Here is a 19,815-nt window from a genome sequence, read left to right as displayed (position 1 = left end):
AGGACTCTGAATCCGAGGTTGCTTTCGTCAAGAGACTCATCCTCGGCATAGAAGACCAGTTCGGGGGCTACTAACGGTGTCCCGGATTGGGGGATGCTAAGCTAGGCAGCCCATGCTCCTCAAGTTTGGCCGGTGGGCCTTAATTCGTACTCAAGATGGACTCCAGAGGCGGTATGCAGGAGGCGTGATCGAGACTACCTTCACCGAAGACTTGTCGTATACTCCAATATTTCTCCTGCCGCCTTGTGCCTAGATACTAACCTTGTAACCCTAGATACCCTACATGGCATCTATATAAGTCGTGGGGTTTAGCCCATAGAGGGGACATTAACGCAATATCATTCACCTAGCCCTAGAGTTCGACCACATCTTACGATCTCAAGGTAGATCAACTCTGTACTAGATACATCTCCATTAATATAAACAAGAGCGGGACGTAGGGTTTTACCTCCATTGAGAGGGCCCAAACCTGGGTAAAGCATCATCTTTCTGTTCCTCTTACCATCTATCCAAGATCCACAGCTCAGGACCCCCTACCCCAAGGTCTGCTGGTTTTGACACCGACACCTGTTCATCCCGAGGATCAAGAGAAAACTACTTTTACTTGTCCTTCTGGAACTTTTACTTATAGGCGTATGCCATTTGATTTATGCAATGCACTTGCTACCTTCAAGGATGTATGTCTGCTATATTTTCTGATTTTTGTGAAAAATTTGTCAAAGTTTTCATCGACGATTTCTTCGTCTATGGGATCTCTTTTGATGACTGTTTACCCAACCTTGATAAACTTTTGCTGGAATGTGAAGAAACTAGTCTTGGCTTGAAATGGGAGAAGTGTCACTTCATGGTAAAGGAAGGTATGGTGCTCGGTCATAAAATTTCTGAAAAAGGTATTGAAGTAGATAAAGCTAAGGTGGATGCTATTGAGAAAATCCTATGTCCTAAAGATATCAAAGATATAAGAACTTTTCTTGGCCATGATGGTTTCTATAGAAAGTTTATTAAGTAATACTCTAAAATTAATAGGCCTCCTACTAATCTATTGCAAAAGGATGTCCATTTTATTTTTGACGATGATTGTGTGGAAGCCTTTGAAATATTTGAGAAAGCTTTAATTTTCACTCCTATTGTCCAACCACCTGATTGGAGAACCGAAGCGTATGAAAGTGTTAAGTTGCTTAAAGAAAAAGAAAAGGATGGCATGATAAAAGAATTCAGAAACGATAATTTAATATTGATGATAAAGTTCTTTTGTATATGACTCATTTGAAACATTTTGAATACCTTTCGTATAAACATTACAACTTTTGAATACCTTTTGACAAGTTTTTTTTTAACTTTGCCAAGTTTCAACTACTAAAACTTGATAGAAATGAACGATACATTCACTAAGTTTCAAAAACTAAAACTGAAACCCTGAACTCTAAGACCTAACCCCTAAAAGCTAAAAACAATTGAAAATTGGTGAAATTTGGTAAAAGTTAATATTACAATTATCAGGTCATAATATTTAAAACTTGGCAAAAAAATAAAAATTGTCAAAATGTATTCAAAATTAGTCTTGCCCAAGAGTACTTGTTGCAACAAACACGAATATGCAAACAAAGCTTAATTAGGACTTTCGGTTTAATAGGTATAATAGATTCCAATTTGAAAAAAATAATGAAAAGTCATAGGAGGTGAGGTGGATGGAGCTGCCAAAAGCGCCAAAAGTTGGCAACAATCCCATTATACATCAATTAAGGACTAAAAAACCCGCAAAAAAAGTAAAAACATACACAAATTCACAAATCTTTAAGTAAATGGATGCCCGCATGCATGCGTGCCTAGGAAGTTCTGGTCGACGGTTTTGTGTTTTTGGTTTTGATCGCTTTTTGAGACGTTTGATGCGACAAGGACGTTAGAGACGAGCCGACACGCGGTGATGGAAAAACATGGGAGGGCTTTCCATGTAGTGGGTTGGGCCTACCGTTGTCGCTGTGTGTAATCTCACTCAACCAGGGTACGTGCTGAGCAAAAAAAGCATTTGCGGTGTGGGCCCCAAGGAGGTGGTAGCTGGGCTTTAGCAATCGGCCTGGAAGTAACACGTTTCTTCCATTTGGTCGACCCAGTTCCGTGTTTCCGTTTTTCTTTTCTAGCCATACATATATACTCTGCTGGTGCTAGTGGTGGGTTTTCAGTGGATAACAAAACTGACAGTACAAGCGAGACCCAAAAAAGGAGAGAGGGGAAAACATGCGTCGTGATGAGTGCTGAGTATGGGCGCACATGTGCAAGAGACAAAAAACAATGAGAAATCTTTGGGGAGTGATGCGACGACCGGGTCAATCGTGTACACACAAACGCAAAGCTTTTACGGGCAAATAAATCGAGCTTTTCTGCATGTTCTGCTGCCCCTAGGCCGTGGTGGCAGTAGTGGTAGGGAGATATATGCCGTTGAGGAGGGGTGGTTGGGTCGTTGTGCTGCTGCTGCTGCTGCATGTCCACGAATCAAGGCGCCCAAATTGTGGACTAGGGCCGGACCTGGACTAGGGTGGCAGCAGCGTTCAACGCACCGGAGTCGCCACAATGATTTGATCTTGATGGGGGCGGAAGCGGAAAGGGACGCCCCGCTGCGCTGGTGGCTGGTGCGCGCGCATCTCCGTCATGTGACCCGACTAAATTTGTACGCGGGCAGCCGTGCATATGCGCCTGCGTGGAAAATGGGCGACATCCAAACGTGATCGACGCACATGGTATACAAAGCATACGCAAGTGCAACCAGCAATCGATGCATGATGCGGACAACATATTATCCCTGCATATACTACTCCCTCCGTTCCTAAATATTTGTTTTTCTAGATATTTCAAATGACTACTACATACGGATGTATGTAGACATATTTTAGAGTGTAGATTCACTTATTTTGCTCCGTATGTAGTCACTTGTTAAAATGCTTAGAAAGACAAATATTTAGGAACGAAGGAAGTAGTACTATAGGATGCATGCGTTGGGTTGATGGACGATTTTAGGAGTAAATTATTGTTATTATTATTATTTCGGAACAATAATAGATTAAATTAATTTATAACCTTTCTTGGCGGGGGGGATTAATTTAGAGTAACATATTAAGAAATTAATTTTGGTCTTCCGCTCCGACGAATCAGCTAGCGTTACCTTGTGTAGACGACACATGTCCTACCTCATTCTGTGGAGTGACTGATCACAAGACTCGTTCTCTCCCTTCCATTTCCCTCTTCCCGCTGTCAACCAAGCAAAACCCAAAAACGCGGCCGATCGATGCATGGTGTGCCGCCGCGCATTTTCTCCGATCGATCGAATTTGTGCCAGCTGATTTCGATCCAACAACGAAATTGGCACTTGAAGTGAGCTGTTGAGTTCATCCGGCAGGACCCGTCCCGATCAAGGAATGGCCAGCCGATTTGGATCCATCCGGACCCGATCGAATACCGCTAGCATTTGATTCAAGTGAACTGCTGAGTTGAGTTGAGTTCTACATCCGGCCGGGCCCGATCCATCAACCGATCAAGAAATGGCGGCCATGATGGAGGAGGAGGTGCCGGATCAGATGGGCATCGACGACCAGAGTGCCCACCAGATTGGCGTCGGTACGTACGTACACGCATCCAATCGCACTCCCTTTCTCTCTCTCTCGATATGTCTCTCTTTCCGTCATTTCCGATTATCCTTCATTATCATGCCGATCGATCTCTGCGTTTTTCCGTTTCTGATTTTTTAGACCGTTTCTGATTTCTTCTGCGCGCATGCATGCACGTATCTTCTTTCTTGTATTGCTATCTGCCTATCTCATATAGTATGTGGACCATTCTAGTACAGCTGCATAATACAGTATTATTTTCAGTGGTGGAGACAGGGACGACCTGCAGGCCTGACCCTCCTAACACCACAGATGTAGTGCTAATTTTCTGATGAACGGTGCAACTTTTTTTCTTTGAAACGGAGCACAGTGCACTTTTTGGTTTTTATTCTTTTTACGGCGAGAGCTTTTGTTCTATTCATCGGCGGTATAAAAAACATTAGAAATAACAAAAATTATACATATGTCCGTAGACCACCTAGTGATAACTAGAAGCATTGGAGCAAGAAGAAGGTGCGACGACATCATCACCCCTCATTCAAAGGAGTAGGGGAATCAATAAACAGCCAGGAAGTCATCGTGCTAAGGCGTCAAAGGACCAATGCGTCAGAACAACAACCGTCGTCGATAAAGAGACGCGTGGATCGGAAGGATCCAATGTATAGACACACAAACACAAACGAACGGAGACTGATCCACGCGGATCTACCGTAACAAACACCGATCGAATCCCGCAAGACCCATCAGAGACGCACCTCCACAAGCCCTCCGATGAAACGAGATGTATTGCCAGGACGGGGGCTAGGTGGGGAGAACCTTATTGCATTTTCAGCAAGCCGCCCCAACCGTCCTGCCTACCTAGGTAGGACCCAAACCCTTCAAACTGAAAAAACACCTAAAAACAGAGTACGAGCCCTTCCATTAGTAGGGGCCGATATCCACCATGGCTCCATGACCCTAAAACCACCGAAGATTGGGACATTGAATTCGCGAACCACATACTACATGCCCTCTACTCGTCGCTATCTGATCACTGCCCCCTGTTGCTTGCCAACAACTCTGGACCAAAGAGGCCAAAGACCTTCTGCTTTGAGAACCATTGGATCAAAATGCCAGGTTTACAAAATGCGGTAAGTGCGTCCTGGAATGAGGAATCTGCTCATGTTGAGCCTTTCCAAAGACTCTTCCACAAGCTCAAGAGAACAAGCCAGAACCTTCACAAATGGAGTAAAACCCTTTTTGCAAAATCCAAAGTTCGATTACATATGGCCCTGGAGGTTATTCTTCATCTTGATTTGGCTCAAGAGCAAAGGGTGCTCTCTCCGGCTGAGCGAGATCTTTGGAAAAGGCTTAAGAGAAAGATCATTGGTTTGGTTGTGCTTGAAAAGGCGCGTAAACGTCAGAATTCCAGAATTACAAATCTGAAAGAGGGAGATGCCAACACTCGATATTTTCACCTACTGGTCAATCATCGAAGGAGGAAAAACTTTATCCACCGCCTCAAACACAACAATGGCTGGGTTACTGAGCATGACCAGAAAGAAACTATTGTGCATCAACATTTCTCTAACATCACTAAGAAAGCCCCCCCCCCCCCCCCCCCCCCCCCCCCCGCGCAGCATAGACATCAATTGGGATATCCTTCCTCCTCCTGGTTGCAATCTTCAGGGCCTTGACGAGCCTTTCTCAGAAGAAGAAGTGAAGGCTGCCGTGTTTGACATGCCGGGCGACAAAGCCCCGGGGCCGGATGGGTTCACTGGTGCTTTCTTTAAAGCCTGTTGGAACACTGTCAAAGATGACATCATGATGGCCATCAACCACTTTGCGAGCCTCCATGCCTCTCACTTCCACTGGTTGAACTCCGCGAATATTGCCCTCATTCCGAAGAAAGACGGTGCCGAGGACATCACCGACTTTCGCCCCATCAGTTTTATCCATGCAGTTGCTAAGATCATTGCAAAGTTGATGTCCAACAGACTTGCTCCTCACATGAACGACCTAGTCTCACAAGCCCAAAGCGCATTCATTAAAAGAAGGTGCATGCATGATAACTTCATGTATGTGCGCAACCTAGCACGACGTCTCCACCGCAAGAAAATCCCTGCGCTTCTTTTCAAGCTAGACATCAAAAAAGCGTTTGATTCGGTAAGATGGGACTTCCTGCTTGAGCCGCTCCAACACCTTGGTTTCCGCCCTCGATTCCGAGGCTAGGTCTCGACTCTCTTGTCAACGGCTTCTTCGCGTGTTCTGCTCAACGGGGTTCCTGGTACCCCAATAAAGCTTGGGCATGGTTTGAGGCAAGGGGACCCTCTCTCCCCTCTCCTCTCTGTGCTTGCCATAGATCCGTTACACCACATCCTTCGGAAGGCCACTAAGCATGCAAAGCTACATCCTGTTGGTGGACAAGCCATGCCTATTAGGGCCTCCCTCTACGCAGATGATGCAGCGGTGTTTCTTGCCCCCATTAAGGACGGCGTCAAGTTCTTTGTTGACACTTTGAAGCGCTTTGGAGAGGTTACCAGACTAATCACAAACTGCAACAAAAGCCTTGTCGCTCCGATCCGGTGTGAAAACTTGGACCTCACTGACATCCTCCAACCTTTTCTGGCCAACCGCTCTTCCTTTCCGATGAAATATCTTGGTCTCCCTCTGTCGGTCAAGAGGCTGAAGCGGATCCACTTCCAACCACTTGAGGATAAGATTGCTGCCCAACTTGCCCCTGGGATGGGAAAACATGTTGCTTCACCTGGAAGGGTTGTGTTGGTTAAATCTGTCCTTACTGCCATTGCCATTTACTACATGACGGTGTTGAATCTTCCGGTCGAAGTTTTGAACAAGATTGATGCTCTAAGGCGGGCTTACCTTTGGGCAGGGTGCGACAAGGTCACTGGAGGCAAATGCAAGATTAACTAGGATCAAGTGTGCAGATCCAAGCTCCAGGGAGGCCTTGGTATCTTAAATCTGAAAAAGTTTGCCACTGCCCTCCGTATTCGATGGTTGTGGTTTGAATGGATGGATCCGATGAAGCCTTGGGTGGGGCTGGGGAACCCATGTGACAGTGTTGACCGCGACATCTTTGCGGCTGCTACCAAAGTGGAGATTGGTGATGGCCTTGTGCTTCTTTCTGGGAGTCTGCCTGGATTGGGGGGGGGGGGGGGGGGGGGGGGGGGGGGGGGGGCTGAGGCCCAAAGATATTGCTCTCCGCATATTCTTGCTGTCCAGAAGAAAGAACTGCTCGGTCCAAAAGGCGATACAGAATAATTTTTGGGTCTCCCAAATTAACATCAGCGCGGGCATCTCCGTTCATCATCTAACTGAGTTCGTCAATCTATGGGAAAAGCTCTCCCCCATTCATCTCAACCCGGAGAGGATGGATACCATCTCCTGGAAGCTAACGAATGATGGTCAATACTCCGCTGCATCGGCATATGAGGTCCAGTTCCGGGGCTTAGTTGACACAGAGCTTGTGCAAACGGTCTGGAAGAATTGGGCTCCTCCAAAATGCAAGTTTTTCGCTTGGCTTGTCATCAACAACAGGGTTTGGACGGCAGACCGGCTACAGCGGCGTGGATGGCCTAATTGCAACCTTTGCCCTCTTTGTAAACAAGTCCAAGAATCAGCGGCACACCTTCTCTTCCAATGCAGATACACAACTAGAGTTTGGGCTTTGATCAAGGTTTGGCTTGGCCTTCATGACGTGAACCTCGTGGAGTGGGGTCACATGAATTCAGTTAAAGACTGGTGGAGCCTCAACGCGACCAGGAAGACGCAGTCCAGAAAGCCGCTCATCTCCCTCATGCTACTCGTTTCATGGGAAATTTGGAAGGAACGGAACGCAAGGGTCTTCCTCAACTTGGCGGTGCCGGTTGGTGTTATTGTTGCTAGGATCAAAGAAGAGTGTAATCTGTGGTGTCTCGCCGGAGCGAAGCATCTGTGTAATTCAATGCCGCGAGAGTGATGCTTTGTAATTCGGCCGTTGGCCACAAACTCTAAACCTTCTTCCTTATTCAATGAAAATGGCAAATCTTTTGCCGAGTTTCCAAAAAAAAAAACCCACCAAAGACAAGGCAGATCATTGATGGCACCGGCAGAAGGCGGGGAAACCCTATAGGGGTGCGTCGTAGTCTCTTTTGGGGGAGGAGAAAACGTTTGCATGTATAACTTCTCAGCTATCAAAACGAGCCTGCTAAATTGGTGATTATTTGTGTCCCTATTAAAATCCTATTAGGAGTATTTCCCAGTGATTTGGTTCTTCCCCCATCTGTTTTAACAGCATTCGACCCCATGATACAATTTTAATGGCTCCGCCACTAGTTGTCTTTGGCACAAATTTTCTTTTTTTTGCCGACAAAAATGATTTGTGTCATGCATCTTTGGTCCAAGCACAAGAGACAGCAACTGAACCTAGAAACCTTCTTCGAGAGAGTAGAGTCCACTTTAATATCTTGTAGCAGTGGTTATTAGTCTACAAAAGCAGATTGGACCCTCCTTTTTTTCGAATCGGAACAAATATACAAATTAGACCCATGACGCGTGGCAACGGATGCGGGATGATTTTCAAAAAGCGAGTACAGGTACGCCTGCCTACTACTCCCACCAGAAACGAATGAAAATGGGCATAATCAATTGCAGTTGGGCTGGATCAGTCGGCCCGTTTTGTTAGCACGCTAGTCCCATCCGTCTTTCTTTCTTTCTTCTTCCTTCCGGGGGCTCCTTTTTGAATTCTTGGATGGAAAGCGCGCGCTTTAGATTCCCACTGAAGTGGATGATTAGATAGACTAGCGTGTACACAAGTCCACACACTGTACGTATAAAAAAGGTCCTTTGAGATGCACTCCAACCTTTTTTCTACGACTTTTTTGGAGACGAAATGGAATATCTCCTTCACGTACAGCCGCATGAAACGATTTCTATATCCAATTGATAATTGGTTTATATAGAATAGATGCATGTCGATAATCAGCTAGAGCATGCGCAAACAGTACGACTTTTACAGTAGTTTTCAAGAAGGGCGGGACCGAGAGGAAAAGAAGAGAGCGAGAGCTGGTCCTGAATTCGACCGGTGCTACTACCACGTCACCAGAGGACGGACAAGTGAATAGTAGTATACTGGTCCCTAGGATAGCTCATCTAATCCTCGATCACAATTCACAAGTGGCCTGCTCGCCCGCCCCACACTCCTTGGGGGTAGGGGATCCTCAGCATGCCCATTCTCCTTGGGGAAGCCAAGACATCACAAGTACCGGACTTGCCCAGTATACGATGAGGAAGACGGCGCCACGCTGCCATAGTGGCAGGACGTTAGTGTTGTATTGTATAGCACCACGGTATTTGCACACAATTCTGAATAATAATTCACGGTAAAGACATCTTCAAAGCAGACTCACAAACCGCCCTCCCGCGATCGTTTGGACTGTATGGTCTGAACGTGTTTACCCATCCAACACGGGCCTATATCGGCCCACTGAGCGGTTGAGACATATTTTTCTCGTAAGCCCGAGATAAAAATTAGGGGGAAGGGGGCTCTGCGAAAGTCCGGACAACAGCCATCTAGCAATCGCACCTCCGGCCCACCCAAAATCACTCTCGGACCGCAAGCCTCCATCCTCTCATCTCTCCTTCCATTTCCCTCTCTTGCCTTCACTGCTGCTCCACCACCCACACCCCCCTCCCCATACCCCTCATAGAGCTCGATAAGTCCGTCACCTCCAACGGTACACCCGGGCGGCACGCAGCTTCTCCTTCGCCGCCGTTCCACATCTCAACTCCAACCGCCGCGCAGGTACCATCTACTCCTAGGGTACTCACCGTGCCCGGCAACTGTTCAGTGAAATGTCCGTGGTAATCTTTTTGTCCCTTCTTTGAAGAAATGGATTCGGATTTGGAGTACATATACGAGCACTATGTTGAGTCGTCCGACGAGGAGGACTACATCGATGAGACGGCGATGATGCAGGCGGTCCTTGCAGACGCGGAGCATGCAGAGGAGCATGTTCTTGATTTTAAGGGATCAATCAAGGGTCATCGAGTGCTCAACCACAACAGGGCGCACAACCATTTGACGCTGATGGACAACTACTTTGCCCCGATGCCTTCTTCGCTGACAATTTTTCGTCGGCCCTTTCAGATGCGCGAAAATATCTTCGATTGTCTCTACGATGGCATCCGTCCCTTTGATGACTACTTCATTTTGAAGAAGGACTATGTGGGAAGGATTGGGTTCTTTGGTTACCATATGTGCACGGCTGCATTGAGGATACTTGCATATGGCACGGTGAATTGATTCGTGGGACAAGTACCTACGAATGTCTGGGAGCAAATGCGGAGATGCCATTGTTAGGTTTACAAGTGTCGTAGTCGAGGTGTTTGGACCTCGGTACCCGAGAGAACCGACTATGGCAGACACCAGGAGGATCTGGGCAATCTTGGAAGCAAGAGGGTGGCTAGATTTGCTCGGATCTCTTGACTGCATGCATTGGAAAAATTGAAGAACTGCCCAAAAGTTTTAAAGGGCAATATCAAGGTCATGTTAAGAAGCCTACCATCATTCTCGAAGCAGTTGCATCACATGATCTCTGGATTTGGCCCGCTTCCTTTGGCATGCCCGGGTCACACAATGACATCAATGTGCAGCAACTATCATCATTGTTTGCTAGGCTGGCCGAAATAAAAGTTCCTCCTTGCCACTATATTGCCAATGGGTATGAATACAACATGGGCTACTATCTGGTTTGATGCTATCTATCCTTCGTGGGCTACCTTTGTCAGCACCATCTCTAATCTAATTGGCCAGAAAAAGTCTTACTTTGCCTAAAAAACAAAAAGCAATTAGAAAGGATGTTGAGAGGGCATTTGGAGTTCTGCAGGTACGTTTTATAGTTATGTGTGGACCTACTAAACAATGGGATTCAGAGACCTTGTGGGACGTGATGACCTATTGTGTGATTATGCACAACATGATCGTGGAAGATGAGGGTGGGGATGCTGCCGCAACTCTTGCATTTGAGAACATGGGTGATCCTATCAAAATTCAGTCGCATTTGAAGAGTTGGTTCAAACGCATCAACAAATTCAGCATCAAGTAACTCACGAGCAATTGAAGGGAAATCTGTTTAAGCATCTGTGGGCGGTTAAAGAGAACAACAATATTGAAGTGTAGTATTTGAACTTTTTGAAGTTCAAACTATTGGTGCATTTGAACCTTTAAACTATTTTAGACTATATGGTTATTAAAGCGTGTGGACTTTAAAAAGCTGAGGCCAGATGTATACGGATAGTTTGGGTGACAAACTTCCGCTTCCGTGTCCACCGACTAGTCCCTGGTTCGATGCGTGTCGGTTTTGTGGTGCCCTAAGACTAGCCACAATGGGTAGTAACATAGACTAGTAACATGCCCATGTTACTGGTCTATGTTACTACCTCTATAATGAGGAGTAACATATATATGTTAACATGCAACGCTTCATTTATTAGGCTCTAGACACATCTTGCCTTGATATGTGTGATGTTACTCATACTACTAGTAACTAGCTATATTACTACTTTCCTCTCTTTATTTATTTATTGCTTGCCACATCATTTACTTTATCTAGATATGTGTGATGTTACTACCTATGTTACTCCCACTGTGGGTAGTCTAAGACTAGTCATAGTGGGAGTAACTTAGGTAGTAACATAACGCGCTTCAAGATTTTTTTTGCTTATGTGGCAAGTAGTTAATGAGAGGTGATAACATAATATGTTACTGTAACATAGCGCTTCCCGAGACAAGATGAGTCTACAAGTTAATAAATGAAGCCATCTATGATACTAGTATTATGTTACTTTGCATTATAAAGGTAGTAATTTAGACTAATGTCATATGCATGGCACTAGTCTAAGAGATTTTCAATAGACGCATAAAAGTTATGCGCGTTAAAATAGTTTTAGCGCGCCACTATAGCCTTTTAGTGCGCCAAACCCAACATTGATTTAGCATATGCTTAAAAACGCGCGCCGAAAGAAACACATAATGCAAGTTGTGAAGCGCGCGCAATCCAGCGTCCCAAATTTGCAGCTTCTGATGGCGGTTTTTAGCGCGTATCTAATCTTTTTTTGCGCGTGCACTATTTCACAGTTTTTGCTATAGCTGTCCGACGTCCAAAAACATGAATTTTAGCGTTCGGAGCAGTTTTTGTGCGCTTGTTGAAGACTCTAAAGGTTTGAATGATTTGACACATACCGCACGGGTTCTAGCTATAGGCCTGCGCGCACTACATATACGTACAAGCACAGTGTCATCGATGGTGATAAAAAGCGTAATTATGTAGCGTGACGCGACGGGGGTGTATGGCTGGATGCGTCGACCTAATTACGCAAGAGGCACAAGGCAATTTGTGCTAGCCCAAGCCTATCGTGTAAAGGAGTAGCACACAACAAATACACATAGACATACACATTAGCATATCGGAATATATATGATAGAATGGGATGATGTTGACGAGCAGTTGAACCATGTTCACACGGAGACATTTTATCCTTTCTATTTTCTCCCAGCTCTTGGAGATAAGACGAGAGCTTCAGTTTTCCATTTTCTCCTCGGTTGGAGATAAGAAGAGCCTGATTTCCCGAAAAGAAAAGAGAAGGGTGGTCCGGCTTGAGTCGATGGCAAGTTGGTGATGGAGTTTGGTTTGTTTGTTTCCATGTTGGTTTGGCGTGCAGTTGGGTGGCGGTATGCATGCCCACGAATGGAATCAAGGCGTCGCAATTGGGGGTTGATCCGTTGGGATCCCCTTTTGCATAACACGCCGCTGTGTGCACTCCAAGTGCGCATCTCTTTCCCTTCTTTCATGTGATTGTGACTAATTATGGGACAAAAAGGGGCCGTGAATTTTGCAACTCCTCTCCACCCAGCCACATGGCTGCGTACATACGTGCGTGCGTGTATACGTGTGCGCGTGGAAAACATAAAACGTGACGGAAAACAAAGCAGGCCCGGGACCGCAGATCAAAGTAACTAATTGAATGAATGATGACACGCACACGCAGAAAAATAGAGATGCTTACCCTCAATCAAAAAAGAAAAAGAAAAAGAAAAATAGAGATGCAAGCGGGGTGTGTCTACAGACAACAGTATACCAAATTTATAAATGTTGTGAATTTTACAGGACGAAGCGAGATATCGCTACTAGTATAAATGTAGTGCTAATTTTACAGTTAATGATTGATCAGTTTTGCAGGAGGAAAACGTGATGGAAACAAAAATCCAGCCAGGATCATTCCTATAAAAAATCAAGCGAGGATTGAAGATGGGAGTAATTAATTGGACGACGCGGCGCACATGAAATACGTAGTACATTAATATATTAATTGTTGACCAGGAAATCAGTCCTAGTCGATGACTCCCGTCCCCTATAAGAGACCTCCTCCCCCTCCCTCCTGCTAGCTGTGACTCTATTGCAGTTCATTCATCCCGGCCATTTCTCGGCCCTCTACCAGTACTGCTGCTGCTATACATATCACCCAAACCAAACCAAACCAGACCGAACCCATCCATCGATCGCCTGCCTTCCTTCCAGCGTATACATCGATAGAGGGTCGAAGAAGATGGCCATGCCGCCGGCGGAGAAGGTGATCGTGGTGGACGCCAACCCCTCCAAGAACGGGCACGGGGACAAGCTTGATGACCTGCCTGTCGCCGATGAAACCTCACACCAGATTGGCGTTGGTACGCTCCCTCTCTCTCCTTCCCAATTCCTTTTCTTAGACACAAAACAGGAAGCTCTTGTTCTTGTTCTTGTTCTTGTTCATCTTCTTGTTTTTGTCTTCTTTGATCGATCATTCTTATGTTCCAACCGCACAAGTCCCTCATTAACTATATACAACAATCTATCAATCTATCCATCCGTCCATCCATCTATCTGTGTACGACGAGCGCTCCCTCCTTGACTATACTCCGTTGTTTGTTCTTGCGGCCATTTCAGACTTTAATTCGAGGGAAGCTAGTGTCCATCCATCCATCCATCCATGCATCCTTTGACCATCCGTTGTAGCTAGAGGAAGGGATAGTGACAATATATACACATACAGTATATGTAATGCCAGCATCAGCTGTGTCCTTGTCGTGTACCACCACACCAGTGCAGTGCGCTGCCATAGTCAAATTATTAACACACATGGGTTCAGTTTATGCCTTTTTTTAACTGTAGTAACTCAAAAGGTTCCAGACATGTTGTTTGGGTTCCACCAAGTTATACTACAAAATTTTCCTCCGTTTGCTTGCACGTGCGAATTTGTTGGCTGTTGGGTGGTAGTAGTAGTACCATGCATGGGGGATGCACAAGGGATCTGATGTAGTGTTTGGTTCTGTAGTCCTAGGACTTTTTCTAGTCCCAACTAAAAAGTCCTTAGTCCTTAAAAAGTCCCTTCTTGTTTGTTTTCAGATACTAAAAAGTCCCTAGTCCCTTTCTAAAGGTTATTAAATGACCATGTTGCCCCTAGTATATAGAAAAATAACAATCAAACAACATCATGGGGTGGCGGGCCAATGGGTATATGGAGGGGCATTATTGGAAAAGTCCCCAAAAGTCCTAAAAAGACTCTCCTTGAGAGTCTTCTTCATTTAGTCCCACATGCCTAGTTTAGTCTCTAAAAAGTCCCTCCCGTTTGGTAAAAAAGTCTCTAAGAGGGACTTTTTTTAGTCCCTACACAAAAAAGTCCCTGGAAACAAACACCCCCTGAATATTTTCGGCCTTTTGGAATGAGGTAATAGCACCCCAGGTATCCTAACTTGCACAGCATGTGATGATCTAGTCCCAAACTTATAAAACTTGACCAAGCCATACCCCAACTTGCATCTCATGTGATGTTTTAGTCCCAGGCCAATCATAGCTCGCCAATTGGCTGGGCCGGTCAGCGCGCACATTTTTTCACAAAACCCCCTGCCGGTATTGTTATAGGATGATTGCCCCTTTGTGAAAAGTGTGTATGGTTTGTCCCACTTGCGGTTACTGCATCCATGTTCGATCTTGCAATATAAACCATTCTACGTAGTTGAGTAGAAGATGACCGAAGTCCTAACAATATAAACCATATAATCGCATGCCAACGATACCATCTCATGTTTTTGCAAGCAGCCGAGCGCATATTGATCGCACCAATTCATTCAACGATTCGGTTCTTCAAGTATAACCTATTTTACTCTGAACATTGCAAATGCGACTGGCTATGCAAAACCAAAGAATAAACAAACGCTTTAACCACAAACAAAACAGAGTGATTTACAGAGCTTTAATAACATATTCAAGCAGAATTGCTAGTCAACGCCTCTTGGACAACAAAGGAATGCAAAAGGTGCAAGTTCTATACAGCGCAAAAGTATATATAAAAAAGCCAAACTGAAGCAATTATCTGGATGGGCAGCACGTTTGTCTCCACAGCTAGGCTCCTCTTATTTTTTTATTAGTTGTCACACTTCCAGTGCGACGTCGGGACGCAGGTAAGTAGTGGCACCAGCTGCAATGGTCGTTGCCGTTCACCCCGCGGAACACCATCAGCAACCCTACGGCAAGCCTGCGTACAAACATGCATGGCTTCAGATTAATTACCACACAGGATGCATTCATTTTGTAGAATCTGAATGAAGAGTTTGTATCTTGCAACGACGCTTACCCTGCAATGGCTAGGAGGAGGGCGACGACCAGGAGGACGATCTGGCAAGCCGTGTACTTGGACTTGGTCTTGCCGCCGAAGGGCTGCTCCAGCCATCCGAACCGGGGCTGGATCAGCAGCACGAAGCCGAGGAGGAAGCCGGTGAGGAACCCGCCGATGTGCGCGAAGTTGTCGACGTGGGGCAGTATCCCCAGCGCCAGGTTGATGGCGGCGATGATTATCAGGTTCGCCATGGCCGCCAGCTGCAGACGGTGTTTACATTCGAATGTCAGAAGGTGTTCGACATGGACCGAAGCAAATACAGTAGTAGGAGAGACGAGGGCGGATGCGCGCGTACCCTGTTCGTGTAGATGGTCCAGTTGGTGATGAGCTCCGACAGCATGGCCCCGAGGAGGCCGAAGAGCGCGCAGGAGGCGCCGACGGAGACGCCATTCCTGATGAAGAGCACCGAGAGCACGCTCCCGCCCAGCCCCGAGAAGAGGTAGACCAGGCCGACCTTCCCTGCACGACGCGACGAGGGCGGCGAAGCCCGGTCAAAACAAGACAAAACAAAGCAACACAGCGTCGGTCGGGTCGCCGTTCTAGACGGAGTCGTCGGTCGGGTCGGATGCTTACAGAATCCGAACTGCTGCTCCAGGCGGACGCCGACGAAGATGAGGCTGATCATGTTGGCGCCGAGGTGGATGAGGCCGGCGTGCAGCCAGGTGCTCGTCTCCAGCCGCCACCCCTGGCCCCCGTGGACCACAGATTTAATTCAGGTGAGGGGTGAGTGCGGGTTGATTCATGGAAACGCAGGGGGTTTTGTGAAAAAATGCACGCGCTGACCGGCCCAGCCACTTGGCGAGCTGTGATTGGCCTGGGACTAAAACATCACATGAGATGCAAGTTAGGGTATAGCTTAATCAAATTTTACAAGTTTGGGACTAGATCATCACATCTACCTGAGGTGCTATTACCTCTTTTGGAACCCGTCAAGTAGTAATATGTGTGTGTACTTTGGATGGAATTTTGTCAGATCCATGGTACCAGGTGGCGTTCGTGCTGACCACCGGGGTGAACAGCGCCTACGTGCTGGGCTACTCGGGCTCGCTGATGGTCCCGCTGGGCTGGGTGGGCGGCTCCGTGGGCCTCCTCCTGGCCGCCGCCGTGTCCATGTACGCCAACTCGCTGCTGGGCCGCCTCCACCTCCTGGGCGGCAAGCGTCACATCAGGTACAGGGACCTCGCCGGCCACATCTACGGACCCAAGATGTACAAGATCACCTGGGCGATGCAGTACGTCAACCTCTTCATGATCAACACAGGCTTCATCATAATAGCAGGGCAAGCACTCAAGGTACGACCGACTCACCCTACTTGTGAATTTGGTGTTTCTCTGACTGACTGACTGACTGACTGTATATCTAAAAAATGGACGTGCAGGCACTGTATTTGCTGATCAGTACCGACGGGGCTATGAAGCTGCCCTACTGCATCGCGGTGTCCGGGTTCGTGTGCGCGCTCTTCGCGTTCGGGATCCCGTACCTGTCGGCCCTGAGGATCTGGCTGGGCTTCTCCACCATCTTCAGCCTCACCTACATCTTTGCAGCCTGCGTGCTGTCGCTCAAGGACGGCTTCCGCTCGCCGCCTCGGGACTACAGCATCCAAGGAGAACCGTCGAGCAGGGTGTTCACCACCATCGGCGCGGCGGCGAGCCTGGTGTTCGCCTACAACACCGGCATGCTGCCGGAGATCCAGGCCACCGTGCAGGCGCCCGTGGTGAAGAACATTGAGAAGGCGCTGTGGTTCCAGTTCACCGCCGGCTCCGTGCCCCTTTACGCCATTATAGTCATCGGCTACTGGGCCTACGGCAACCAGACCACCACCTACCTGCTCAACAACGTCACTGGGCCCGTGTGGATCAAGGCCGTTGCTAACCTCGCTGCCTTCCTCCAGACAGTCATAGCACTACACGTAAGTCTTCTTCTACTTTTTTTTGTTTTTGTTTCTCAGGATGCAATTTCAGTCCGTTCACTGCAAAGTAAGTACATATATATGAACTGAAAAAGAGAGATGCACATATATGCAGATCTTCGCGTCGCCCATGTACGAGTACCTGGACACCCGGTTCGGGAGCAAGGTGGGAGGCCCGTTCGCGATGCACAACGTGATCTTCAGGGTCGGGGTGAGGGGAGGGTACCTGGCCGTCAACACGCTCATGGCGGCGGCGCTGCCCTTCCTGGGGGACTTCATGAGCCTCACGGGGGCGCTCAGCACGTTCCCGCTCACCTTCGTGCTCGCCAACCACATGTACCTCGTCGCCAACAGGCAGCGTCTCTCCTCGCTGCAGAAGTCATGGCACTGGCTCAACATCGTCTTCTTCACCGTCCTCTCCATCACCGCCGCCGTCGCCGCGCTCAGGCTCATCGCCCGCGACTCCAAAACGTACCATATCTTCGCCGATGTCTGAGTCTCTTTCTTTCACTCTCCAGCAAGCTGCTTCTCTGAGGAGTGAGGATAGTTTCCCTTCATCGACGCAACTAGCCGCATGATGTAGCATGCCTTACCTTCATTTAGCGCTTCCATTAACTATTGTGCGTGTGCGTGTGTGTGTGTGTTAGCGACAACAATAGCTAGCCAACTACTACTAGTACACAGCAGTGTTGTCGCATAGTACTGAGCTGTTGCTGAAAATGGCCTAGCGTAGTTTTGGCTTGACGTACGCCTTTGAACAACCAAAGTCGTGAGCAAAAACAGATTAGGAATTTGGAATAAGTTCTGTGTATGTGTGCTTGAGAAATCACCATGGAAACGAATATTCGGTGACGCATTTAAGGTCCACATTTGCTTTACAGAAAGCAGGGGAGGGCCTGTGGTCTCATAATGTATGGTCTACAAGAATGGGCTTTTGCATTGAGTCAACGGTCCAGCCCATATGTATGATCAGCATTAGCCCATGGATGTTTTAGAATCAATAGCTTTAAGAAAATGAGTTGGGAGATCTTTTTGAGTTGGACTAAAGCAGGGTAAAGAACCCACATATTCTTCAGCTTTTTAAGTAAATGTAGAGTCTTTTAGAGCGTCTACAGTCGGGCTTGGTAAATCCCACTCATAAGCGTCTACGGATGTGCTCGGGCGCGACAGCAGACAACGTCAAATGGCCCCTTAAATGTCCCGCCGGACTGCCACACTCCTCAGATAAAAACTCTCAAATCATGCGTGACCATCATGCACATGAATATCACAGTAAATAGTATTTGTTCATGGTGAAAATACACAAATAAAATGTATTTAAACTGCACAATTCAAATATTAAACTGATTGGTTTCATTGTGGGTCCATATATGCTCTACAACATCGTTGAGTAGTTGCATGTGCATCTGTGATTTTGAAAATTCAGATTCATCTCAGAAAATTCAGAATATGATGTACATCTTGTTTGGGATGTGGACTTGTTCTACAGACTTCTCAAAATCATAGGTTCAGTTTGCCCCTTCATACTCGTCCTCGATAATTATATTGTACACAGTGACACAGCATGTCATCAACTGCCACAAAGTCTCAGGTTTTCACATCACTGCAGCTTCACGAACAATACCCTAATGAGTTGTTACTGAATGGCCTAAGTTTTGGCTTGACCTACGCCTTTGAACAAGCAAAGTCGTAAGCAAAAACAGACACGGAATTTGGAATAAGTTCTATGTGCTTGAGAAATCACCATGGAAACGAATATTCGATGACGCAAGCTACACATTTAAGGTCTACATTTGCTTTACAGAAAGCTCGGGAGGGCCTATAGTCTGAGCAGCCCCATATCTCACTTATAGTGAGACGTAGCGGGCTCTCGCGTCAGGCACCTCCTTAAATGGGTTGGCCTGGGCGCGCGGGATGCCACGGCCATGTTCTTTTTGTTCTTTTCCACGCTATTCATTTTCTTTTTCCTTTATTTTTATTACTTTCGTTTATACTTCAAATATTCTAAATAAATATATTACAAAAATAACTTTACATAAAATATTTGAATAGAAATGTTAACCAAGCATTTGAAAAATGTTAAATGTGTATAAAGAAAAAAATTCTCATGTATACAAAAAAATATACAATGTGTGTAAAAAGTTGATCATGTGTTTGAAAAATGTTAATCAAGAATCTAGAAAAAAATGTCAAACAAGTTTTTTTTAATTTTAATAAAGCATTAAAAATGTCAAATTTGTATTTCAAAAGTGTTAATCAAGCATCCGAAATTGTTAAAATGTGGAGAAAAAATGTTGATCATGTATTCAGAAAATCTTAATCAAGCATTTTGAAATATGCCAAATGTGTATAAAGAAAATGTATCTCATGTATATAAAAAATGTACACAAAAACATATGTGTGAAAAAAGTTGTTCATGTATTTAGAAAATATTAATCAAGCATTTGAAAAAATAACAAGTATTGGAAAAAGTTTAGTTAAGCATTTGATTTTTTTAATGTGTGTAGGAAAAATGTTGACCACGTATCAAAAATAATTTTAATCTTTTATATGTAGAAAATGTTAATCAAGCATTCAAAAATGTTCAAAAAATATTGACCACGTAGTCAAAAATA

General features: G+C 46.0%; 1 protein-coding gene across 2 annotated transcripts; it reads left to right on the top strand.

Annotated features, from left to right (window-relative positions):
* Positions 1–13,009: 13,009 nt before the first annotated feature.
* On the top strand, positions 13,010–18,056 carry LOC125551157 (probable proline transporter 2). 2 transcript variants are annotated; one of them, XM_048714317.1, is made up of 5 exons: positions 13,011–13,305; positions 15,263–16,006; positions 16,264–16,583; positions 16,670–17,200; positions 17,316–18,056. In XM_048714317.1, the coding sequence occupies exons 2-5, from the start codon at positions 15,574–15,576 to the stop codon at positions 17,694–17,696; spliced, it is 1,665 nt and encodes a 554-aa protein (XP_048570274.1). In that variant the 5' UTR covers positions 13,011–13,305; positions 15,263–15,573; the 3' UTR covers positions 17,697–18,056. The 2 variants fall into 2 exon arrangements, with proteins under 2 accessions (XP_048570275.1, XP_048570274.1); XM_048714318.1 differs by lacking the exon at positions 15,263–16,006 and having other exon boundaries at positions 13,010–13,305.
* Positions 18,057–19,815: the final 1,759 nt, after the last annotated feature.

The sequence above is a fragment of the Triticum urartu genome, chromosome 4 (genome assembly GCF_003073215.2).
Source record: "Triticum urartu cultivar G1812 chromosome 4, Tu2.1, whole genome shotgun sequence".
NCBI lineage: Eukaryota > Viridiplantae > Streptophyta > Magnoliopsida > Poales > Poaceae > Triticum > Triticum urartu.
Note: the sequence above shows the minus strand (reverse complement) of the source record. Positions and strands in the feature narration are given on the sequence as shown.